Genomic DNA, 27,076 nt, shown 5'->3' with positions numbered 1-27,076 from the left:
CCTATTGGAGTATGAACTCCCTGTTTAAGGATGGGATTGATGGGACAATCAGGGAGTCTTTGCCTTGTACTTAACCGAGAGTGTCAGTTCCTCTGACACCCCTGGAGGTAGACTGCTATCTACTAGAACTCCTGCTGTTAGAGTTTGTAAATAAAGGGATTTTGGTGAAGGGAGTTCTGCCTCTGAAGACTTATTACAGAAGTTATAAAACAAACCAAACACTGCTGTTTAACTGATAGTATTGTTCTGTTGGAATTGTATAATCAATTCTTAAGATGCATTGTGATACAGCAACGCGATCTTTATGTAGGAACCATGTGATCCTGATTAGGTGCTTTGGCCATGCTAAATTCTCCCTCAGTGTACCCGAACAGGCACTGGAGTGTGGCGACTAGGGGATTTTCACAGTAACTTCATTGCAGTGTTAATGTAAGCCTACTTGTGACACTAATAAAATAAACTAAATAAACTAAACTGGTACAGGAATGGACATGGCAAATGAAATGGAAAAGCAGACAATATTGAATTAATAATTTCACAGACAGAGGAAATGGAGCAGCAGCCACACCAAATTAATAAAATAATGGAGATTAACAAAGCAGTGGATGTTGGTAAATTAATAAATCAATACAGCAGCTTGCACACCAAAACAAATTAATAAATAACTAAGGTAGGAGGCATAATAAGAGAGAGGCAGTTATGAGTTCATGAGTTCATTAATAGCCTTCGTATCTTGGCTACGACTGTTTTTCGGTCCTCGTGGTTGTGAGCTAACTTCTAATGGTTTCACAAACAGTTTACTTATAAAGGCACTGTAGTCAATTATCACGCACGCAGGCTGTAAAAGTAAAAACTTGCTCATTTGCAAAAGAATCATTGGCTAGACTGATAATCATTTAGCTTGTAAAGATAGTTAAATGGCCAATTTATTTAGCTTCATGGGTTTACGTGTGGAAAGATTCTTGGTCATAGTTTTCCCCCCTCAAAGAAACATCACTGGGACAAAGGTCCCAGACAAAAGGGTTGACGCACGAAATTGAGGGTTGAGGAAAAGGAGAAAGAGGAGTGAGGAGCAGACATCACAGTGTAATCAAAATTTGGTGGTTGGGTTGACTGTGTGGATGGTGTGAAGCCAAAGGCGGTTGGTTGGAAGGCAGCTATTGTACTCACAATGAAAGCAATTATACTCGCAGGAAGAATGGGGATGGCGGTCACATGGTGCCAGGATATGGCAACCAACCACACCTCTGAGTCAGAACCTCTGGGTTTGAGATCCCACTCCAGGACTTGACGGCCATGGAAATGGTGTTCAGAATGTGGCCAACAGCTTAATTTCAATCTGCAAATCCTTTCAACATGCCTATGGCCGGTGGTAAGAGTGGGGCAGTCTCCTGGTCAGTCACTGTTGATGCAGAGTGGTGTCTGGCGCTTTGTTCCAGGAAAAACAAGCCATGGAACCAGACAGTTCATTACCTGCTTCATGTTTCCCATGAGTTACATGGTTGGCTTGCCACCTACCGCTGCTTTTTCAAATTATTTTTTACCGCAAGCATCAAATCCACCAGTATTTATTAGAACTTTCCGCTACCTTTAGCGTTACACACGCAGTAACTGACCAGCTTCTGAAAGGAGTTTTTGCAGGGAGAAAGATTAACAGCAGGAACCGGAGGCTAAAAGAAGGCACTTTGAATCATTTAAGAAATTAAGATAATGTCATGTAAAGCTGAGAAGGTTAACAGTCTTGAAGGATGAGATCAGATGAGTTGAACTTCCTTTTTTATTTAAACTTATTTAATGACTAGTAGCTCTACATATTTTATAAAAATGTGCAGTGAAAGCAGGGTGGCATGGTGGCAGAATGGTTAGCACTGCTGCCTCACAGCGCCAGGGATCTGGGTTCGATTCCAACCTTGGGTGGCTGTCTGTGTGGAGTTTGCACATTCTCTCTGTGTCAGAGTGGATTTCCTCTGGGTGCTCCAATTTCCTCCCACAGTCCAAAGATGTGCAGGTTAGGCGAATTGGCCGTGCTAAATTGCCCCTCAGTGTCCAATAGATGTGCAGGTTAGGTGGATTAGCAACAGTAAACGTGTGGGGTTATGGGGTTAGGGCTGCAGAGAGTCGGTGCAGTCTCAATGGCCTGCTTCTGCATTGTAGGAATTCCATGGGTTCTATGGAAAGATTCACTGCCAACTCCTGATCAAATGCTGGAGAGGAGCAAGAGAGATAATGATTTTTCAGGGGAGTGGGGGCTAATAACAAATAAAAATGGTATTTTTACATTTATGGAGTATGTAAACTTCTTCTCGAGTTCTCTTCCTGAAGGCAGGTCCACTCCAGAACACCACAACCTCCTCCACAATGGGTAAGTCAAGGAGGCAGGTCCCAAGTCCATCCCAGCTGAACAGGGATTAAGTCCCCTGTTTGATCCACACCAGGCATCCAGCCAACTAGCAAGGAGTCCAAGTTGCTGTGACAACATGTATTTTTACATGCATGCTGTCGCCTGGAGCCAAGGATAGTGATGGTAGAGGCTCCAATTTTCTTACCATCACACGGCTGAATCTCTCCCACTTTCACTACTTGCCTTTGACATATGTTGGGAAGAATTTACAATTTGATACTGGATCTATTTAGCTATATTATGAACACACTGTCCTCGGTCATCAAGTGATGGAGTGAGAATTGTGAACCCAGAGTTTCTGGTTCAGAAGCAGGGATCCTCCTTTGTAAACTCGCACAAGTACAACTCCATCAAGTTAAACTTGGATCTATTACTATGGTTGCAGCTGTATGGTTACCCTGAAGTTAAATCAGTTTAGAAACATAGAAACATAGAAAAACTACAGCACAAACAGGCCCTTCGGCCCACAAGTTGTGCCGAACACATCCCTACCTTCTAGACCTACCTATAACCCTCCATCCTATTAAGCTCCATGTACTCATCCAGGAGTCTCTTAAAAGACCCTATTGAGTTCGCCTCCACCACCACTGACGGCAGCCGATTCCACTCGCCCACCACCCTCTGTGTGAAAAACTTACCTCTAAAATCTCCCCTGTACCTACCCCCAGCACCTTAAACCTGTGTCCTCTCGTAGCAGACATTTCCACCCTGGGAAAAAGCCTCTGAGAGTCCACCCGATCTATGCCTCTCAACATCTTATACACCTCTATTAGGTCTCCTCTCATCCTTCGTCTCTCCAAAGAGAGAAGACCGAGCTCCCTCAGCCTATCCTCATAAGGCATGCCACTCAATCCAGGCAACATCCTTGTAAATCTCCTCTGCACTCTTTCAATCTTTTCCACATCCTTCCTATAGTGAGGCGACCAGAACTGAGCACAGTACTCCAAGTGGGGTCTGACGAGGGTCTTATATAGCTGCATCATTATCCCCGGACTCCTAAACTCAATCCCTCGATTGATAAAGGCCAGCACACCATACGCCTTCTTAACCACCTCCTCCACCTGCGGGGCCGATTTTAGAGTCCTATTGACCCGGACCCCAAGGTCCTTCTGATCCTCTACCGTACTAAGAGTCTTTCCATTTATATTGTACTCCTTCATCCCATTTGTCCTACCAAAATGGACCACGACGCATTTATCTGGGTTGAAGTCCATCTGCCACTTCTCCACCCAGTCTTGCATCCTATCTATGTCCCTCTGTAACTTCTGACATCCCTCCAGACTATCCACAACCCCACCAACCTTTGTGTCGTCGGCAAACTTACCAACCCATCCCTCCGCTTCCTCATCCAGGTCATTTATGAAAATGACAAACAGCAAGGGTCCCAGAACAGATCCCTGGGGCACACCACTGGTGACCGACCTCCATTTAGAAAAAGACCCATCTATACCCACTCTCTGCCTCCTTTGGGCAAGCCAGTTCTGGATCCACAGGGCAGCAGCCCCTTGGATCCCATGCCCTCTCACTTTTTCTAGAAGCCTTGCATGGGGGACCTTATCGAACGCCTTGCTAAAATCCATATAAACCACATCTACCGCCTTCCCTTCGTCAATGTGTTTAGTCACATTTTCGAAGAACTCCACCTGGCTCATAAGGCACGATCTGCCCTTGGCAAAGCCATGCTGAGTATTCTTGAGCATACTAAACCTCTCTAAATGCTCATATATCCTGTCCCACAGGATCTTCTCCATCAGTTTACCAACCACTGAGGTTAGACTCACCGGTTGGTAATTACCTGGGCTATCCCTATTCCCCTTCTTGAAAATAGGAACCACATCCGCAATCCTCCAATCCTCCGGCATCTTTCCCGTCTCTATCGACGACGCAAAGATCATCGCCAGAGGCTCTGCAATCTCCTCCCTCGCCTCCCACAGTAACCTGGGGTACATCCCATCCGGACCCGGCGACTTATCTATCTTGATGCCATTCAAAGATTCCAGCACAACCTCTTTCTTAAAGTCCACATACTCAATCCTTTCAGTCCACTGCACGCCCGCAGTGCATCCACCCAGGTCCTTCTCCTCTGTGAAAACCGAGGCAAAATACTCATTGAGCACCTCTGCCATTTCTACTGGTTCTGTACAGACTTTCCCGCCTTCACCTTTTATAGGCCCTATTCTGTCATGTCTCATCCTTTTACTCTTCACATATTTATAGAACGCCTTAGGGTTCTCCTTAATCCTACCTGCCAGGGCCTTCTCATGACCCCTTCTGGCTCTCCTAATTTCCTTCTTTAGTCCCTTCCTACAAGCCGTATACTCTTCTAAATCCCTATCTTCGCCAAGCTCTCTGAGCCTTTTGTACGCTTTCCTTTTCTTCTCGACTAGGTCCCGCACAGCTTTCGTGCACCATGGTTCCTTTAACCGACCGACACCTCCCTGTCTGCTCGGAATGTTGTCCTGCAGAACTCTATGGTAGTCATGATGTGGAGATGCCGGCATTGGACTGGGGTAAGCACAGTAAGGAGTCTCACAACACCAGGTTAAAGTCCAACAGGTTTATTTGGTAGCAAATACCACAAGCTTTCGGAGCACAGCTCCTTCGTCAGATGGAGTGGATATCTGTCCACTCCATCTGACGAAGGAGCTGTGCTCCGAAAGCTTATGCTATTTGCTACCAAATAAACCTGTTGGACTTTAACCTGGTGTTGTGAGACTTCTTACTGTAGAACTCTGGACAGGCATTCCTTGAAAAACTGCCACCTCTCTTCAGTACATTTCCCCAAGAATACCTCCTTCCAATTTACCCCTCTAATTTGCTGTCTAATGTCTTCATATTTCCCCTTACTCCATATAAACACTTTCCTAGCTTGCCTGATCCTCTCTTTTTCCAATGCAAGCCTAAAGGAGATAGTGTTATGATCGCTATCCCCAAGATGCTCTCCCACTGAGAGATCTGACACCTGTCCAGGTTCATTGGTCAGTATCAGATCAAGTACAGCCTCTCCTCTTGTAGGCTTGTCCACATGCTGTGTCAGGAAACCCTCCTGAACACACCTAATGAACTCTTCCCCATCCAATCCCCTTACCCTAGGGATATTCCAATCTATGTTTTGGAAATTAAAGTCTCCCATCATAACAACTCTGCTATTACTGCAACTCTCCAGGATCTGTTTCCCTATCTGCTCCTCCACCTCCCTGTTACTATTGGGTGGCCTGTAGTTTCTTCCCTGTCTAACATTTTCTGGGTAAGTATTCTGGCAAGTGAGCTGAAACTGTCCAAAATCTCCATCTTGAATCTTTTCCAAGGCGACCTTTTCCAAAGGTTCCAGTTGCTGGGGAATTGCACATCGGAATGTGAAGTTTCCTGGACAATTCCTGCAGAGTCCTGGCTTTGGGACTTCCGAGGGGTCCCCCAGTGCATCTTCCAGGATATGTCCAGGGTAGACCACCCCGAGACTGGAAGATCTGAGTCATCGTTCCGCAACTCAACTTATCGTCAGTGTGTGAAGTAAAAGAGTAAATGAGAAAAATTGAAATATGTACTCTGAGTAAGGAAAATAGTTAAACTGATCAACTTGACAGCCAGTGGACATTCTAGGCATTTTTTAATTTAATGCTGTTATTTACCTTGGACTGTCACATTGTCTGGCAGAATATGATACTCCTCCTCCACATGTCCTGCTGCACTCTCCCCATGGTGACCAGGGTCCCCAGGCTCCATCCACTCCCTCTGGTCTAGTGCCGAATGGGACACAGTCTCTTTTATAGCACCACTGAAGCAAAAACTTTCATTTAAACTTTACATAGCAAAATTAGACTCATGCATTCAATTCAATTGAAATAGTTTCATAATAGACTAGCTGAAAACCAACCAACACATGGGAAAAAAAATAACTATTTTTAAAAATTATTCGTGGGACATGGGCATCACTGTCTGGGCCAGCATTTATTACTCATCCCTCGCTGCACTTGAAACTGCGTGGCTTGCTAGGCCATTTCAGAGGCCGTTGAGAGTCAACCACATTGCTGTAGGTCTGGAGTCACATTGGGGCAAATGGGATCAAAGGTTATGGGGAAAAAGCAGGATTAGGCTATTGAGTTGGATGATCAGCCATGATTGTAATGAATAGCGGAGCAGGTTCGAAGGGCCAAATGGCCTCCTCTTGCTCCTATCTTCTATGTTCCTATGTAGGCCAGACCAGGTAAGGACGGCAGATTTCCTTTCCTAACAGACATTAGTGAACCAGATGGGTTTTTCCGACAATCAACAATGATTTCACGGTCATCATTAGATTCTTAATTCCAGATACTTTTTATTGAATTCAAATTCCACCATCTGCTGCGACGGGATTCGAACCCGGGTCCCCAGAACATTAGCTGAGTTTCTGGATTAATAGTCTAGCGATAATACCACTAGGCCATTGTCTCCCCCTAAAACAGAATTTCCATGTTATGTCACACTATACCATCTAGATTTTATTTTGAACTTGCATGTGTGTCTTTCATAGTTAATAATGTTCCATCGTGCTTCATAGCAAAAGAAGAAGATTCAGTGTAGTCATTTGCATAATGCATTGTTGACATTTTGCATTTTTTGTACAAATGGCACCTTCCAAACCAGTGTTGTCTCAGGACAACAAAGTGCAGCTGATGCACAGAAGTGATTGAATTTGTCTTTTCATTTTATGACCAAACCCCATCGACAAATTATGGCCGAAATCTTCCATCTTTGTTTGTGGCTGGGATTCCCCGGTGCTGCTGGGAGTTATAGGACTTTTGGCTGGAACGCCAAGTTTTCCTTTCTCGCTCGCAGCCGGTCACACCACGGATGGGACTGGAGAATCCCACCCGGTATTTTGCACTGATCGGATGGAGCTCCTGGTCAGTCATTGCTGAAGGATGGTTACTGGAATGGGCAGATAGGTGGTGTAAGTGAACATGGAGAAGTGAAAGGTTTGGGAGGGGAAAACAAGAGACTGGGATAACCCACTCAGTAGGAAGACATGGAGGAGTGCAGCTAAATGGAGGCACCTCAGAGTGCAGGTGCAGATAGATGAAACCATAAATGAGGCCGACAATGTTTTGGTTTGATAAACATGGCTTGTAGAGCAGAAGAGTAAAATAATCATAAATTTGTACAAACCATTTGTAATGACTTCAATCAGGCCATTGAGGTTGGCCTATTGGAGTATGAACTCCCTGATTAAGGAGTCAATTGATGGGCCAATCAGGGAGTCTTTTCCTTGTATTTAACTGGGAATGTCAGTTCCTCTGGGACTCCTGAATGAAGACTGCTGACTGATAGCACTCTGTGTACTGTTGGAATTGTAAATAAAGGGATTTTGGTGAAGGGACTTCTGCCTCCGAAGACTTATTACACCATTGCTTGGGCCATAGTTAAGAGTGTGGTTTTGAGCACTGCATTTTAGAAAGGTCTTTGTAATTTTAATGTGTGTGCAAATTCACAAAGATGACGCCATGAATCAAAATTAATTTAATTAGCAGAGACTTCATAGATCATAGAATCCTACAGTGCAGAAAGAGGCCATTCGGCCCATCGAGTCTGCACCAACCACAATCCCACCCAGGCCCTATCCCCATATCCCTACATATTTACCCACTAATCCCTCTAACCTGTGCATCCTGGGACACTAAGGGGCAATTTAGAATGGCCAATCAACCTAGCCCGCACATCTTTGGACTGTGGGAGGAAACCCACGCAGACACAGGGAGAATGTGCAAACTCCACAGACAGTGACCCGAGCCGGGATTCAAACCCAGGTCCCTGGAGCTGTGAAGCAGCAGTGCTAACCACTGTGCTACCGTGCTGCCCTTCTCCAGCAAAAATTATCCAGCAAAGTTTTGTCAATGATCCCATTAATTTTTACCAGAGTTGATTTTATCTCCTATGTACTGAGCCAATGGTTTATCACTTTATCACTTTATCAGTGATAAAGTGTTTATCACTTTAGATGCTGGGATTATTTTCACTGGAGTAGAGAAGGCCCTGTCTGTATATCCCTTTATAATCTTTCCGCTTAATGTGACAATTATGGAATGTTTTGTCCCTTTCCTGTACTTACTTTCAACCCTTCTCCAACACTCCAAAAATTTTCCCATCCTATGTAAGATGGATTAGGGCGAATGCTGCCCTGCTAATATTTTTTTGTGGGAAAAGTCAGTTTTACCGACTTTTGATCATTCATATCTTTGTCACAAAAATATGATTGATGAACTAAGAGTTGGAATCGAATTATCCTAAAAACAGTTCAATTTCCCAATAGTAGATTCTAAATTGACAAATTAACACCAAAGTAAAGAAAAAGACACATTGTGACTCACCCCCTTTTCAATGGTATTTGATTGACATACTGTTCCTTCAGCAGCAGGGATACTGTTTGTAATACAGCGATTACTTTTACTAAGACACCACAACTCACTGCATACCTCCTACAAATAAAACATTAATAAAAAGTATCAAGAACTAAAAATGAAAGTCATTCTAAGCTTCATAAAGTTAACTGTGTGTGCTATCAAGTTTTAAATTGATTTTTAACTGGATTAATTGGACCAGAAGGAGATGGTTAGGCTGTCTAAATAAATGCCCTCCTGTCTAAATAAGTGCCCACCCAGACACTATAGTTGCTTTGGAGGAGCATTAAATCTGTCTCTTGTATCTGAAAGGCAGTTTTCTTTGTACACTGGCAATATCTTAGGAACTTTCTGGCCGGGATTCTACCAAAGCAAAACTAAGTGCCCAATGTGCGGGAAAACGGGAGTATTTCCAGCCTGGTTTTTGGGCGTACTTACCAGAACCAATCTCCGACACTCTGAGCATTGCAGAGTGCCTCAGTGGGATTCACTCTGGTAAGTGGTGGGCGGATCTATTCCCGCCCGAGAGGCCGGCAGCATAGAGCTGAGCGGACCAATCTCCACGATGACAGATCAGTGTATGTGGCTGTCCCCTGCCATTGCTGATCTCCTGCTGATTGCTGGCCTACCCTGCAACCACCATCCCCCCACCATGATCGCTGGTCTTCCAGACTCCCCCCACCCCATAATTGCTGTTTTCCGCCCCCCCCCCCCCCACCCCGCCATGGCCAGCCCCAATCTCCCCACCCACCTCCTCTGATCTCTCTTCCACCCACCCACCCTCTGGCCAGCCCCGACCCCCCCCTCACCCCTCCCCTCCCCCCCCCCCCCCCCCGCTATGGCCAGCCCCAATCACCTCCTCCCTCCCTCCCCCACCGATCCTGATCGCAGACTGGCAGCGGGTCCTCCCTCCACCGATCATCCCAACAGGCCCTGTCCCCAGTGTACCCCACCCCCTCGGCACTGCCCGGTTCCGGTGGGCAGTGCCAAGGTGCCTGGCGGACAGTGCCAGTTTTCCCCTTGAGCAGTGCCAGGATGCCAGGCTGGCACTGCCCAAAGGGCACCCCACCTTGCCTTCGACCTCCTTGGGTGGGGGGGGGGTCTCAATGGCTTCTGTTCCCACCAGCGGTGTGAGGACGCCTGTTCCCCGACAATGGAGATGCTATGGGGCCCAGAAAACACTGTCAAATTTCCATATGATTGCACTAAAAAAAGTGCATGGGGGAAATCACGAGCGGTGTTATGCCAGTCGCGAACCCTGCTGGTGTCTCCTGGCCCGCTGCACTGGCCGGGAATATCCCGGCCTACATTTCCAGGCCATTGGCAGGTTAAAAATATATAATTATCTTGAGGCTGAATTCTTTCTCAGAGTTTAATGGAAAATTAATTGGGGCAAACTGCTGTATTTAAACCATAAGCAAAGCATTATCTTATTAAATACATTTCTGACAGACAATTGTAAAATGGCAGATTTGAAAATACAGAGGTAAGAATATTTTTTATCTACGGCACTGTCTATTATAAAAGGTTAGAACTCCATCCCATTCAAAAAGTCTTAATATTTCTCAAAGGTATAAAGCAGGAAGACTCTCTACCCCATATTTACACTGGCGTGATTTGACTCCATATTGGAAACGGCACTGTTCATCAGCATCATACACCTGACCTGGGGCCACAGTCGGGTAAAAGAACTCCTGTTTGGGGGGTGCATTGATGAGACATCTACCATGTCCTGAACTGACAAAAAAAAAGAGTTTTTATTAAAGAAGAAAAACAAATTCAGTAATTTCTAAAATGACGTGCAGTCAGGGAAAACTAAATAAATCATTGATCGAAGAGTACAACATGAGAAAATAATACCCTCCACGCTAAATACCTTTTTCTATCTTTATTGATTATATCTGAGCATATTAAATAAGTAACTGTTAAATGAATAAATTTTAAGTGTCTAAGTTGGGGGGGGCTTGGTGGCTGCCTCACAGCGCTAGGAACCCGGGTTCAAATTCATAAGACCATAAGACATAGGAGCAGAATTAGGCCACTCGGCCCATCGAGTCATTCAATCATGGCTGATATTTTTCTCATCCCCATTCTCCTGCCTTTTCCCCATAACCCCCGCTTCCCTTATTAATCAAGAACCTATCTATCTCTGTCTTAAAGACACTCAATGACCTGGCCTCCACAGCCTGCTGCGGCAAAGAGTTCCACAGATTCACCACTCTCTGGCTGCTTTAATCATCCTCCTCATCTCTGTTTGATTGGCCGTGCTAAATTGTCCCTTCGTGTCGTGGGGGGGCTAGCAGGGACTAGCAGGGCAAATATGTGGGGTCACGGGGATAGAGATAGGGCCTGGGTGGGATTATTGTTGGTGCAGGCTCGATGGGCCAAATGGCCTCCTTCTGCACTGTAGGGATTCTATGACTCTTCTATGATTCTATGTTATAGTGCCTTGGTAAAGCCAATTGCCCAAAGGGCTTAACCTATCAGTATGTTAAACTCTTTTACAATTGTTAAGCGCTTTTAGTACTTCAGATTAAATACTTTTCTAATACTGCTGATGGGCTTATGAGTCCTTCCCCAAACAAACCTGGGTTAATACCTGTGATTGAACATAGCCCACCAAAGTCTGACTCCCCTCTCCCCCTCTTTTCTAACATCCCCCACCCCAGTCTCTCAGCTAGTGAGGCCCACCCACCAGCCACCTCTCAGACTAGATGACGGCAGCCAGAAAATAGATTCAAAAGTCTTAAAGCTGTTGAATTCAGCAGGGCCACTGGGAAAACCAAACTTCTGGGTTTTCAGGCGGCTAAATCTGTTTTCCCCCACGGTGGCATAGTGGTTAGCACTGCTGCCTCACAGTATCAGGGAATTGGGTTTGATTCCCGGTTTGGGTCACTGTCTGTGCAGAGTCTGCCCATTTCCCCCCGTGTCTGGGTGGGTTTCCTCCAGGTGCTCCGGTTTCCTCCCACAGTCTGATAAATGTGCTGGTTAGGTGCATCGGCCATGCTAAATTCTCCCTCAGTGTACCCGAACAGGCGCCGGGAGTGTGGCGATTAGGGGATTTTCACAGTAACTTCATTGCAGTGTTAATGTAAGCCTACTTGTGACACCAAATAAATAAACTTCAAAGTTATTATTATTGGAGCTGCCACCCCTTTTTATATTTCTAACAGTCGCCACCCTTGTCCGTTCTTGGGGATTAAAACACTCTTTTTCTTCCTCTCACAGCTTCTCATCAGAGAGGCATTTCCAGTTCAGACTATTTAAATAAAGGAAATGCCAGCTGAAAGATAAATGTTCATTCCCTTGCTGATACAGTGAAAGTAATCGCAATGCTGAACGGCCAAAGAATGATTAGCTTCCCAAAGTGAAATCTCTAAGCAGTTTGTGAAAAAATGACTTGTATTTGCGCTACATTGTAATGTGTATAACGGAATAAAGCAGATAAATACACCTTGGGTAGGATTTTAAAGATGGTGAGCGATTGGCACTCTCCAGGTCACCCTGCCAGTTAACACCCACTTGAGCTCTGATTGGTGGGAATTCCACTCGTCTTTGGAAGGGATTCTGGCCCGTGAGCGCTGTTGACCAATCAGACGGGCCGACAGCTCTCCAACCTGGCCAGGCACAGCACTGCAGTGGCCAGACATGGTACTGCAATGCTCTGCTTGTAACTCAATCCCAGAACCATTGGATGTGTCCTGGGTTGGGCGGGGGGGTGGGGCGGGGTGGTCGCAGGGGCAGGAAACACCCCGGGGGAGGATTGGGAGAGGGATGATTATGGCATCTGGTGCTTGGCAGACGGGGGGAGGGAGGGAGGGAGGGAGGGAGGGGGGGGGGGAGGTGTGGAGCTCCAAGGTTGGACAGGATGCTGCCCCCAACTCTGAGGGAGGGAGTTCTCGAAGTGAAGTGTACCCCCCTCCCTTCCTGCCCAAAATGAGGAAAAGTTATTTTGTCAATTTTCCACCCTATCCACACCCGCCAGCCTAAAGGTTGAGGCCACTTAACGGCCTTAATAAATGAAAAGGCCTAAGTGTCAAATTGGGTTTGGCTGGGCAGGTTCTCGGGGGGTGGGAGGGAATCCCATCCATCCATTTTATGCTCCCCTCTCACCTCAGAACCCACCATGGGGGGGTGGGGGGCGGGAGCATACAATTCTGCCTGTTCTATTTAACTTGGGGACCTTTTATAGCACTGTAATTGCAATCCAGTTTCCATTCCATTGTTAACCACTCAATAAAACTGGTTATGGAGCATCAAAGTTTATCAAATTACTTGGCAAAACAATTATTCATTATACTGTAATGAATTTGTAATTATAAATCTCGAACAGTGGCCTGGTTGTTTTTAATACCTTATGCTACAAATGAATACATCACTAAGAGGTACATCATATAGAAGCTATCATGGAGTAAGATTGTATAAATATTCTAATTTTCAAGTACCTTAGATTGATTCTCAATATCTTAGATTTAAGAACAGAATCAATGACAATATAGCCATGAATGTTCAGATACGCAAAGTTAGGCTTCATTGTTTTAGTTTTATTATTAGTGCCATAAATTGGCTTACATTAACACTGCAATGAAGTTACTGTTGAAAATCCCCTAGTTGCCACACTTCAGCACCTGTTCGGGTACACGGAGGGAGAATTTAGCATGGCCAATGCACCTAACCAGCACGTTTTTCGGACTGTGGGAGGAAACTGGAGCACCCGGAAGAAACCCATGCAGACACGGGAGAACGTGCAGACTCCGCATGGTCATCCAAGTTTGTAATCGAACCCGGGTCCCTGTGAGGCAGCAGTGCTAACCACTGTGCCACTGTGGTTTCTCATTACCTTAACATCATAAACTGTCTCCTGCAAATAACTTGAAATCAAATAAGCAGAATTTCAAGAACATATCTATTCATCTCAACCTCTCACAATCTCCACGTCATGTACATTTGAAAAATGCTGTAAATTACGGATATTTTCACCTGAAATTGAGAGAGTTCTGAACATTCAACATCCCCTTTATTTCAGATACCGAGCAAAACCACTTAATTTGATTCACCGATTGATCAGTTTGAGTTATAAGGTGCTGTTGTGGTTATGTTTTACTTAAGCATTCAGATAAGATTATGCTTCTTACTAAATATTTTAATACCTTGTTACCATACTTTGAAAAAAATGCTAAGAACAAAAGACAAGATTAACACTTTACATTACATTAAATACTGACAGTATGCTACAGTGTACAAGCAAGAAGTGTCAACTGGTTACACTGAACACTGCAACATCCCAGAAGCTTCAGGGCAGCACATGTGTATACAAGTCTGGCCTCTGTGCTTATAAAGTGCAAATTTAAAGAGCTACAGAGGAAAACCCACAAGTCAGTGCAAGAATGCCAAGTTTAGACCATTTTAAGAGTCTGAATGTTCTGAACTGATTTTGAACTGTAGTTTTCATATAAAACAATACCAAAGTACTATTTAAAATGTAACAGTCAATTACAGCATTAATGAGCTGCTTTGTCTAAAACTTGGACACCACATGAACCCTGAAAAGCACCTGGCTACTTCTCATTTTAATTCTTTAGCATATTTTCGGACTCCTTACTCCAAAAAGCTGGTGATGTAATCCCTGCTGCATGTTGACCAGATGAAAGGATTGGTTTTCACGGTGATGTGAGCAGCCATCAGCTTTGCTGTTTCCTGACCTCTTGGACCACAGGAGTTTCCGACTCCATCATGATTCATACCAAAGCTAAAAGAGAGGAAAGCCCCATTAAAACATGACAATGTACTCTCAGATATCCACTGCAGATATCATAGTGTCTTTAATTTTTTTTTCACTATATGCTCTCATAGAAATCATAGAAACCCAACAGTGCAGAAGGAGGCCATTCGGCCCATCGAGTCTGCACCGACAACAATCCCGTCCAGGCCCTATCCCACTTATTTACCCTGCTAATCCCTCTAACATACACATCCCAGGACACGAAGGGGCAATTTAACAAGGCCAATCAACCTAACCTGCACATTTTTGGACTGTGGGAAGAAACCGGAGCACCCGGAGGAAACCCACGCAAACATGGGGAGAATGTGCAAACTCCACACATAGAATAGAATAGAATAGAAACCCTACAGTACAGAAAGAGGCCATACAGCCCATCGAGTCTGCACCGACCACAATCCCACCCAGGCCCTACCCCCATATCCCTACATATATTACCCACTAATCCCTCCAACCTACGCATCTCAGAACACTAAGGGCAATTTTTTTTAGCATAGCCAATCAACCTAACCCGCACATCTTTGGACTGTGGGAGGAAACCGGAGCACCCGGAGGAAACCCACGCAGACACGAGGAGAATGTGCAAACTCCACACAGACAGTGACCCAAGCTGGGAATCGAACCTGGGTCCTTGGAGCTATGAGGCAGCAGTGCTAACAGACAGTGCAAAAACAACAGCGCCCAACATGGGACTCGAACTCACGACCCAGAGATTAGGAGTCTCACAGTCTACTGACTGAGCTAGCCAGGCTTATAAATCAATGTCAGGATAGATCTGTAAGCCTGGCGGGCTCAACCAGTAGAGCCTGAGACTGATGCTTGTTTCTTGGGAACAGTGCAGAAGAAGGGGCAGAGATTTGACACGCTGGCCGGAATTTTACCGCCTCACTCACCACGGGAATCGGACAAGGCAGGGGGTGAGGGGGAGCGGACCATGGAAAGGTCCGTTGACCTTGGGCGGGATTTTACAGTTTCAGGATGAGGGAGGTCGTCAAATCCCACTCACGAGGTTTTTAGTTTAGTTCAGTTTCAGCTCCTGCTCTGGCCAAGACTGCAAGGAATTACAAAGAGTCGTGAATATAGCCCAATCCATCACGCAAACTAGTCTCCCATCCCTTGACTCCGTCTACACTTCCCTCTGCCTTGGAAAAGCAGCCAGCATAATCAAGGACCCCATGCACCCCGGACAAACTTTCTTCCATCTTCTTCCATCAGGAAAAATATACCTAAGGGACTCCCATTTTTCTAAAAGAGGTGGTGCAATCCATTGGATCCTCTTCAACCCACAGTATATCCCTTTTGCAACAGGAAATTTCACCATTTCTTGTCCTCACAGTAGCCAAAAACAGTTTATTTACATCACATACCAACAGACTGAAGAACAGCTTCTTCCTCACTGCCATCAGACTTTTGAATAGACCAACCTTATATTAAGTTGATCTTTCTCTGCACCCTAGCTATTACTGTGATACTACATTCTGCATCCTCTCCTTTCCTTCTCTATGAACGGTATGCTTTGTCAGTATAGCGTGCAAGAAACAATACTTTTCACTGTATCCCAATACATGTGACATTAATAAATCAAATCAAACCTTCACTCATGAGTCAAACTCAAGACATCATACAATGCCACCAGAAAGGCAAAAGATATTTAATTTGGATTCCTCCACGTTTGAAGGTAGCAAGTTCCCATTTAAACTGGCGCAGAGTTTTGTTGACCTGCATTAAAATTGCTGACAAATTTAAGGGAGCAGGCAGGAAATTGGCAAGACATAAATAAACTATTTTTGGCTACTGTGTGGACAAGAAATGGTGAAATTTCCTGTTGCAAAAGGGATATACTGTGGGTTGAAGAGGACCCAATGGATTGCACCACCTCTTTTAGAAAAATGGGAGTCCCTTAGGTATCCTCTTCTACATGTCCCACGTGGGGAAACAGGAGAATGTAGCAGGTGGACATATGGAAAACAGGAAAATGCAGTTTACTGCTTAAAATAACTGTTCCACAGGACTTTCCTTCCAATCTGTTGCCTCAGTAGTGGGGTAGCTTAGCTTGTAGGTATATACACACTTAAGGTGTATTAATCTAGACTTGAAGGTATATGCACACTTGAGGGGTATTAACCTTGGCTTTTAGGTATACACACATTTGAGGGATATTTACCTAGACTTGAAGATATATGCATACTTGAGGGGTATTAACCTTGGCTTTTAGGTATACACACATTTGAGGGATATTTACCTAGGCTTGTAGGCATATGCACATTTGAGTGGTATTAACCTTGGCTTGAAGATATAAACACACTTGAAGGGTGTTAAATTAGGCTTGAAGATATATGCACACTTGTCTCAAGAGTCAGAAAGTCATGGGCTCAATTTCCATGAGAGAGTCGGGGGGGACACTAAAGCATGGTTTCAACTGCCTCCTAGGTGGAAGGCAAACAAGCCATACAATTTAAAGATAAACAAGGAGGTTTTCCCAGTCTCTTAGCCAATATTTTAATATTCATCATTGAAAATCAACATAATTAAGAGGATTACCTGGTCTTATATTTCATTTGTGGGACTGGCTATTTACAAAGTAGCTCTCGCAATCTCTTGTTACAACTGTGACTACACTTCATAATTACTTCATTGGCGTTAAAGCTTTTTGGAATGCCCGGAGATCAAAAACATTGCTATAAAAAATGCAAGTCCATTCTTTATCCCTTGCCAATGCAATCTGCCGGAGGGACACCAGCAGCCACATGCCAGATATGGTGCCATAGATTATTTTTGCCCGGGGTCTTTCCAGTAAAACAAAGCACGGGAGGTAGACAAAGCAAGCTTTGGAAAAGTTGAGACAAATATTCATTGAGAAGTTCCCACTCAGTGACTGGCAGGCACTAGAGACCTGGCAGTCATGAGGCGTCTGCGATTTTCTTGCCCCGCCCCATTTGCATAGCCGATAAGCATGCCAGACGCAATCATGGCCCTGACTGGGCAGGTAAGAGGACTGCACTAATCCCAGATGAATGAAAAGGACAATCTATCACAAATGAAGATAGATTAGATTGACAATTTTGAGGGGAATTACAATTCATTGCGGATATCATAGAATCCCTATAGTACAGAAGGAGGCCATTTGGTCCAACAAGTCTGTACTGACCACAATCCCACCCAGGCCCTATACCCACAACCCCACGCATTTACCCTGCTAATCCCCCTTACACTAGGGTCAATTTAGCCAATGGACAGCTTTTGATTTGATGCATTATTGTCACATGTCTAGGGATACAGTGAAAAGTTTTGTTTCTTGCACGCTATGCAGACAGAACATACCGTTCATAGAGTACATAGGGGAGAAGGAAAGGGGAGAGTGCAGAATATAGTGTTGCAGTTACAGATAGGGTGAAGAGAAAGATTAGCTTAATATATGGTAGGACCATTCAAAAGTCTGATGGCAGCAGGGAAGAAGCTGTCCTTGAGTCGGTCGGTACTCGTTCTCAGACTTTTGTATCTACTTCCCGACAGAAGAAGGTGGAAGAGAGTATGTCTGGGGTATGTGGGGTCCTTGATTATGCTGGCTGCTTTCTCGAGGCAGCTATGATGGTAACACTACATTCGGCACCCTCTTCTTTCTTTCTCTATGAACAGTAAGCTTTGTCTGCATAGCGTGCAAGAAACAATACTTTTCACTGCATCCCAATACATGGGACAATAATAAATCAAATCAAAGTGTAGATGGCATCACTAGATGGTAAGAATGCTAGAGTTTCTTGTACAGGTAAGAAGACTCCAAAAGAATGACTAAGAACCACTGAGAAACAAAGTTTCTGTCTGGCTGAGGTCAGCTATTCACAAAGGCTGACTTTCCATTTACCTGAAACCTTGTTATAAAAAGATGCTCGAAATTCATTCTAGTTTTAGTTTTCCATTTCACAGAAACAAGGTATTACCTACAATGGTAAATTTCTCTTACTTGTGACCAATTTCATGAGCGATTGTAAATGCAGTTGCCAGACCAATGTCCTCGTTGATACTGCAGCTCCTTTCTGGTTCACACATGCCACCCACTGGAGCTAGACCTGCAACAGGATTGTTCATTTAGCTCAGAGCAACAAGCATACAGTCAAACACGGGTATCACCAACTCAGTTCAAGGCAAATACATGGCTGCAGCATTCTTGCTTGCAAAATGAGAAAACATATTGACAGGGACGTTAAAAAAGATTGACGTGGTAAACAATTTAATGTGGCGGCACTGTCTGGGGGCGGCAAAGTGGCACAGGTGGTTAGCACTGCTGCCTCACCTCGTCAGGGACCTGGGTTCCATTCCAGCCTTGGGTGACTGTGTGGAATTTGCACGTTCTCCCCATGCCTGCGTGAGTTTTTAAAAATTCATTTACGGGACTTGGGTGTCGCTGGCTGGGCCAGCATTTATTGCCCATCCCCAACTGCCCTCCATTTCAGAGGGCAGTTAAGAGTCAACCACATTGTTGTGGCTCTGGAGTCACATGTAAGCCAGACCAGGTAAGAACGGCAGATTTCCTTTCGTAAAGAACATTAGTGAACCAGATGGGTTTTTCCAACAATCGACAATGGTTTCATGGTCATCAGTAGATTCTTAATTTCAGATATTTGTTAATTGAATTCAAATTCCGCCATCTGCCGTGGCAGGATTCAAATCTGGGTCCCCAGAACATTAGTTGAGTTTCTGGATTAATAGTCTAGCGATAATACCACTAGGCCATCACCTCCCCTGGGTGCTCCGGTTTCCTTCCACGGTCCAAAAATGTGCAGGTTAGGTGCATTGGTCATGTTAAATTGCCCCTTAGTGTGTCCCAGGATGTGTAAGTTAAAGGGTAAATATGTGAGGTTACGGGAATAGGGCCTGGGTAAGATTAATGGTGGGTTGGTGCAGACTTGATGGGCCGAATAACCTCCTTCTGCACTATAGAGATTCTATGATTCTTGGGAAGCACATAAGGTTAAGTATAACAATTCCCTCAGTTTAGCTGTGTGAGAGTTTTCCTATAGACATCAGCTGGGATTCAGTAGGTTGATGAAGGTCTCGCCCACCACTCAGAGAACTGGTGGGGAACCACCTCCAGTTCTGTGGTGAAGGGTTGATGGAAGCAGGTGCCCTGAAGGCAGTTCAGTGGCCACCATCAGGCCTGCTCTGCACCCAAGGTCCCCAGCATTCAAAGCCGCATCCATCTAGGGCTGCTAGCCAATCAGATGGCGGCAAGTCTTCATGTGGCTAACTGGTCATGCACATCGAGATGCCTGGTGCATTGGCTGGCATGCTAGGCAAGAAACATGGAGGAGTCTGGCACCAGCTTGGCAAAGAGCAGATTGTGGAGGGTGCCCGTTGACAGGGTTTGCTGGGTGGCTGTCTGAGGTGCAGGAAAACTGTGTGGTTTCTACTTAATTCCTGATCCATCACTATATTGCAGGGGATAATGGATGTCAATTGGTTCATTCATGAACCCAAGTGATATCCTGCCAGCGGTAGCCAGGAATCCTGCCTCAGCCCCTTCCCATCTCCAACTTTTAATCATAAGAGGTTTTGCCACTGCTGGGAGATTGACACAGGGTTTCTCCTGTGATTAAGGCCGGGCTGCCATGTTTCCCAAGGCAAAGGGCTGTATAATATTCAGCCCATTACTACTGGGAACATATTGGGGGCAATCTTACTATCATGCCCAGCTGGCCTATGGGCAGGGCAAGTGGTAAGATCATGAGAGCCGAGAAATCAGGTTTGCGCCTGATTTCTCACCTCTCTTGATCTTACCAGCACTGGATATCCAGCAAAGTCAGCCTCGCTAAATCTGTTTTTATATGTAATTACATAATTGTCCCGGCTCACTGGCCTTTGTGGTCTCGCCGGGAGAGGTTCTGTCCGGCAAGAATCACAGCTGGTCCCCAACAACGCGGACCAGTCATGATGGCCTCGCCGGTAGAACCAGAGGCCATTTAGGCCCCCCCCGAGGAAGTCGGGGGCAAGGGGTGCCCCCCCTTGGACATTGGCACCCAGGCAGTTCACATCCTTTAAGAGTACCTGGATGAGTACTTGGCATGCCATAACATTCAAGGCTATGGGCCAAGTGCTGGCAAGTGGGATTAGATGGGCAGGTCAGGGCCTTTCATGTGTTAGTGCAGACTCGATGGGCCAAAAGGCCTCTTCTGTATGGTAAGATTCTATGATTCTGTGATTCAGTGCCAGTCTGGCACCGCCCACCAGGCACCCTGGCACTGCCCAGCGACCCGGGTTTGATTCCCGGCTTGGATCACTGTCTGTGTGGAGTTTGCATGTTCTCTCTATGTCCGCGGGGGTTTCCTCCCACAGTCCAAACATGTGCAGGTTAGGTTGATTGGCCATGCTAGGCCTCTTAGTGTCCCAAAATGTGTAGGTTACATGGATTAGTCATGGTAAATGCATGGGGTTACGGGGATAGGGCGGGGGAAAGGGCTGGGTAAAATACTCTTGTCAGAGAGTCAGTGAGACTTGACAGGCTGAATGGCCTCTTCTGCATTGTAGGGGTTCTATAATTCTTTTATGACATTACTAATTACCAGGTGTAACTCCCTGTGCCGAGTTCAATGGGCAAGTAATGTGAAATTGTGATGTAATTCAGTGTGAGGTATTGTTCTTCTGAAGCTAATGGCTCAGCGATACACGATGGCCAGCAACATGATGATTTACAATTCACAAGATAAGATCAGCTTGCACATTAGCAACAGCGTGTACCATCCAGGCAGCATTAGTTTTTCAACTGGTCTGGTCTGTTTGTTTCAGCACAAAATACACCAAAATATTTCACCATAATGTGACTAAACATTTTTAAAAAATTTCTTCTGAGTTAATTTATGAATATTTATTAAGACACTGAGCTCTGATAAAGACCTGGGCTTGGATTTTCAGTTAATGTCTTAACCCACAATTATCAAGCCATTGGGAGATCTTACAGTCTGAATATATATAGTGTGCAGAAATATTCTAAGACGCATCAGTGGCATTTTGCAAGTTCAACTGAAATAAGCTCTACCAGAGTGTGTGTTAATTTAGAATCCCTACAGCGCAGAAGGAGGCCATTTGGCACATCGAGTCTGCACTGACCACAAACCTACCCAGGCCCAATCCCTTAACCCCATGTATTTACCCTAACTAGTCTCCCTGACACTAAGGGGCAATTTAGCATGGCCAATCCACCTAACCTGCACATCTTTGGAATGTGGGAGGAAACCGGAGCACCCGGAGGAAACCCACGCAAACACAGGGAGAATGTACAGACTCTGCACAGACAGTGACCCAAGCTGGGAGTCGAACCCGGGTCCGTGGCGCTGTCAGGCAGCAGTTCTAACCCAATGTGCCACCGTGTATTCAGTCCAAATAATTTGAAGAAAAGTTGGATGGCAGGTTAGAAAAGTTCTATTCAAGTAAAGCTCATGTTGAGTCTCCTTCTTAATGCGTAGAGGCTGTCTGCAATGCTGGTATAGCATCCTAAGATAATCCTACTTACCTTGAGAAAAAAATAGCAAGATTGTAGATTGAGAAGTATGATTACACTGAACGCTTTAAACTCAAACTGTAGGTTATGATAACGTACCTAGAGTTCCACAGGGTTTGTTCTTATAGATGCAGATGTCATACCTGCAGAAACCAAAACAAAATAGATCAAGCAACTTGAATATAAGGCAAGGAAATTGAAAATCAGTGGTATTACTCAACTGGCATTGGGTGGCACTGACTAAAATTGCCCAGTCTGGACCCAATTCTATGGGCAAGATGTCTGGTTGATTTTGCCACCATGGAGATATCTGGGCACCTGACAGAAGACAACTACAGAAGACAATTGCCGTTTAACCATTTGCAAAGCAGTTTTAGTGTGTTTCTCAGAAGGGCCATTGGCTGACTTGACAAAGAGGTTGATTTTATCAAACACCTGTCCAATATCTTCAGTGGTGAAAACCCAAACCTATATAAGTGAATTTCACATCTTGCACGCTGGGAGTCAGTGTGCCTGGTTCAGCCTGCCGTGCCAACCACTCAACAGATGTGGGAATTCTCAGCCTGGAAATTTCCTCCTTGACTTCTTGGATGTCAAAGGATATACTTGAGGCATACAGAAATTCCGGGAGTGGAGGCGAGGTCCCGGCCCCTCTCTTATAGTCCTCGGAGACTGTGCCACTAGCGACATGGATCACAACTTAACTTGACCCAAAATCTGGGATTATCAGATCGCCTTTTTTAAAGTTTAATTTATTAGTCACAAGTAGGCTTACATTAACACTGCAATGAAGTTTCTGTGAAAATCCCCTAGTTGCCACATTCCGGCGCCTGTTCGGGGATACTGAGGGAGAATTTAGAACAAAGAACAATACAGCACAGGAACAGACCCTTCGGCCCTCCAAGCCCGTGCCGCTCCCTGGTCCAAACTAGACCATTCTTTTGTATCCCTCCATTCCCACTCCGTTCATATGGCTATCTAGATAAGTCTTAAACGTTCCCAGTGTGTCCGCCTCCACCACCTTGCCTGGCAGCGCATTCCAAGCCCCCACCACCCTCTGTGTAAAATATGTCCTTCTGACATCTGTGTTAAACCTCCCCCCCTTCACCTTGAACCTATGACCCCTCGTGAACGTCACCACCGACCTGGGGAAAAGCTTCCCACCGTTCACCCTATCTATGCCTTTCATAATTTTATACATGGCCAACACGCCTAACTAGCATATATTTCGGACTGTGGGAGGAAACCGGAGCACCCGGAGGAAACCCACGCAGACATAGGAAGAACATACAGACTCCACACAGAGAGTGACCCAAGCAGGGAATCGAACCCAGGTCCTGGTGCTGAGGCAGCAGTGCTAACCACTGTGCCACTGCTGTAGCGACATGGATTATCAGATAACCTGTTTGAAACAATAGTTTAACACTATCAACTATTGATTTTTGGGATGCACACTCGCTAATGATAGCTTCTACCAAATTTTCCCGTACATTCCCTGCATAGATTGTAGAACAGGGAGATACTGAAATGATCAGAAAGAGACTTACAGCAATACTATTGCATATTTTAATGCATTGAATAATTGGGCTATTTCCACTTATCATTTATTCTTGATTTTTAAATCTATTTATTTCCCTTGCCAGCCTCTAGCCACTTTAATCATTCAAAATAGCTCTCCTCTATCACCTTTGTTGGCTAACTACCCAAGTTCCAGCTCCACTTTCCCTGCCCTTCGCTCACATTGACATTACTGCTTCACTCATTTTGTTCAGTAATTGTTTTGCCCCTACTTTTGTTGCCTCCACTCCAAACAAGTCCGAGCTCCAAACATTACGGTCAATTAAAAACTCAACTCTTCCATCCTCTTCTGCACCCTCTCTCTTCCATCCTCCTCTGCACCCTCACTTTCTCAACTTTGAAAATAAATTCATTGAATTCTTGGGTTACAAAATCAAGACCACTCACTCATTGTCTCCATCAAGGAAAAGGATGGTTGTCCATAGAGTTGTATTGGTATGGAAGAAAGAAATGACTGGGGTCAGGTATCATTGCTGGGCTATTGCGGTTTAGATATGTACAAAGTGTGGAGACAAAACTATCTCAAGTTTCTCGATGATACTGAATCAGAAATGACCGCAAGATACTGCAAGGAAGATTCTGATCAAATACAAAAGAATCAACACAAATCTAGGATTTGGCCTGATTTGTGGCAGATCTGATTTAGAATCTTAGAATCTCTACAGTGCAGAAGGAGGTCATTCGGCCCATCGAGTCTGCACCGACTCTCCGACAAGAGCATCTTACCCAGGCCCTATCCCTGTAACCCCACATATTTACCCAGCTAATCCCTCTAACCTGCACATCTTGGGACATAAAGGGGCAATTTAGCATGGCCAATCCACCTAACCTGCACATCCTTGGACAGTGGGAGGAAACCGGAGTACCTGGAGGAAATCCACGCAGATTTGGGGAGAACGTGCAAACTCCACACAGACAGTGACCCGAGGCCGGAATGGAACCCAGGTCCCTGACGCTGTGAGGCAGCAGCGCTAACCACTATGCCACCCTAACTTGAGCAAATGGAAAGTCACGAGGTTAGAAAAGGATAAGAAATAGTAACAATACATAAAAACATCAGTCTACAAGGAATAACAGTTGAGGGACTTGGCTGTACTGTTGGTTATCACTCAAATAATCAGGCAGGTAGTACAAGAACAGCATAAAGTGCAAACAGAATTTTGGACTGTATAGTCAGAGAAATGGAGCACAATCTCTGGAAGTAATTCTGTGTTTATACAGTATGCTGATTCTGTCCCACTTGGAAAAGTGTGTCCAGTTCTGGTTAGCATAGTGTGCAAGAGACTACAAAGGTCGTGAATGTAGCCCAATCCATCATGCAAACCAGCCTCCCATCCATTGACTCTGTCTACACTTCCCGCTGCCTCAGAAAAGCAGCCAGCATAATTAAGGACTCCACGCACCCCGGACATTCTCTCTTCCACCTTCTTCCATCAGGAAAAAGATACAAACGTCTGAGGTCACGTACCAACTGACTCAAGAACAGCTTCTTTCCTGCTGCCATCAGACTTCTGAATGGATTTACCTTGCATTAAGTTGATCTTTCTCTACACCCTAGCTATGACTGTAACACTACATTCTGCACTCTCTCCTTTCCTTCTCTATGAACTGTATGCTCTGTCTGTATAGCGCGCAAGAAACAATACTTTTCACTGCATACTAATACATGTGACAATAATAAATCAAATCAAATCAAATGATAACTAAGCACTGGAGAGGATGTAACAATTGAACTGGAGTTAGACATTGGCCCAATATTTTGGTCCTCTTGCCTGGACGAGGGCCACTCAAACAACACTTAACACAATCCTGGACAATGCAGTAGACTCGATTGGCACCTCAACCAGCATCTTAAATGCTCACTCCCTTCTCCACTGACCCACTGTGGCTGCAACATGTACCACCTTCTCAAGGGAAATTAGGGATGGACAATAAATGCTGGATTAGCTAGAGATGGCTACATCTCATGATTATTTTAAAAGATAAAACAAAATGCATTGCAGCACTTTACCAAGTCCCCTTTGACAGCACCTTCCAAACCCATGGCCTCCACCTCAAGGACAAAGGCAGCAGATACATGGGAATGCCACACCTCCAAATTCTGCCCCACCCTCCCCCCCATCCCCGCCAAGAGTGGTTCGCTCCAGCGGGGTTTACTATAGCTCCCCAATTGTGGTGTGCTGGCGGTCGGTCCCCGCTGGAGTGAAGGGGGGGGGGCAGTCAAGGCCCCCCAGAGGGTCAGGTGCTAGGGGGTGCCCCCTGGGCATTGGCACCTTGGAAGTGCCAGCCTGGGCCCTCTGGCACTACCCAAGGGCCTAAGCAGCAATGCCCACCGGCCATCAGGCAGTGCCTACGGGGCAGGGCCTAAGTGGGGCTCGGGTGGGAAATCCCGCTGCCACTCTGCAGAGGGATTGCAATTGGGGGTGGGGTGGGGGGGAATGGAGGGGTGAGGCCAGCGATCAGTGCTGGGCATCGGGGTGGTTGGGGGTAGGGGTAGATCGAGGCTGGCCGGGGAGAGTGGGTGGGGAGTAAAAGGCTGGCCCAGACACGTCCGGGAGGCCAGTGAATGGGCCATGGGGTGGCTGCACAGCCAGTGATGCGGGGTTTGTGCTGACCAGTGACTGAGCTGGCCAGCAATCAGGAGGCCGGCATTTCGGGGCGCATGCGCCAAACCCAGTGCTGGCAGATCAGTGCATGCACAGTGGCCCGCTCAGTACGGCGGCACGGTAGCACAGTGGTTAGCACTGCTGCTTTACAGCTCCAGGGACCTGGGTTCGATTCCCGGCTTGGGTCACTGTCTGTGTGGAGTTTGCACATTCTCCTCGTGTCTGCGTGGGTTTCCTCCGGGTGCTCCGGTTTCCTCCCACAGTCCAAAGATGTGCGGGTTAGGTTGATTGGCTATGCTAAAATTGCCCTTAGTGTTCTGGGATGCGTAGGTTAGAGGGATTAGTGGGTAAATATGTGGGGATGTGGGGGTGGGGCCTGGGTGGGATTGTGGTCGGTGCAGACTCGATGGGCCGAATGGCCTCTTTCTGTGCTGTAGGGTTTCTAAGTTTCTAAGTTTCTAAGTACTATGCTGCCGGCCTTTCCAGTGGGAATAGGCCGCACCCATTGATTTTTGGAGTGATTTACGCTAGTACATTCTGTAGTGTTCAGAGTGTGTGAGATTCAGTTTGAAACGCCCGTTGAAAAAACTAGCGGGATTTACTCCAGTTTTTAACGTGAATTTAACACTTCGAATTTTTTAGGGAGAATTGCCCCCATGGAACCCATGACATTGTGGTACTCACTCACTAAACCTTTTCAATCTAAGTGTTAGTGGACTTTTAATGACATGTTAAACCTTAATCACTACAAAATATCCAATCTGAGACTGACGACTAACTTTTACAAATGTGGCGTCTCATTCCTTCAGATTTTATATTATCGTTGAAGCATTAAAAAAAAACCTC

The 27,076-nt window shown here is 45.5% G+C and overlaps 1 protein-coding gene across 1 annotated transcript in view; it reads right to left on the bottom strand.

Annotated features, from left to right (window-relative positions):
* The window catches only part of adamts10 (ADAM metallopeptidase with thrombospondin type 1 motif, 10), a 147,560-nt gene that overhangs the window by 61,179 nt on the left and 59,305 nt on the right, over nucleotides 1–27,076 (bottom strand). The window contains exons 7-12 of the mRNA XM_078198785.1: nucleotides 22,146–22,189; nucleotides 18,516–18,621; nucleotides 14,378–14,524; nucleotides 10,371–10,512; nucleotides 8,746–8,853; nucleotides 6,031–6,176 (exon numbers count right to left, since the gene is read on the bottom strand). Coding sequence (XP_078054911.1) covers nucleotides 6,031–6,176; nucleotides 8,746–8,853; nucleotides 10,371–10,512; nucleotides 14,378–14,524; nucleotides 18,516–18,621; nucleotides 22,146–22,189 — 693 coding nt within the window. The remainder of the gene's footprint in view (nucleotides 1–6,030; nucleotides 6,177–8,745; nucleotides 8,854–10,370; nucleotides 10,513–14,377; nucleotides 14,525–18,515; nucleotides 18,622–22,145; nucleotides 22,190–27,076) is intronic.

The sequence above is a fragment of the Mustelus asterias genome, chromosome 26 (assembly GCF_964213995.1).
Source record: "Mustelus asterias chromosome 26, sMusAst1.hap1.1, whole genome shotgun sequence".
Classification (NCBI taxonomy): domain Eukaryota; kingdom Metazoa; phylum Chordata; class Chondrichthyes; order Carcharhiniformes; family Triakidae; genus Mustelus; species Mustelus asterias.
The sequence above is the reverse complement of the archived record's forward strand: the minus strand, read 5'-3'. Positions and strand labels throughout refer to the sequence as shown.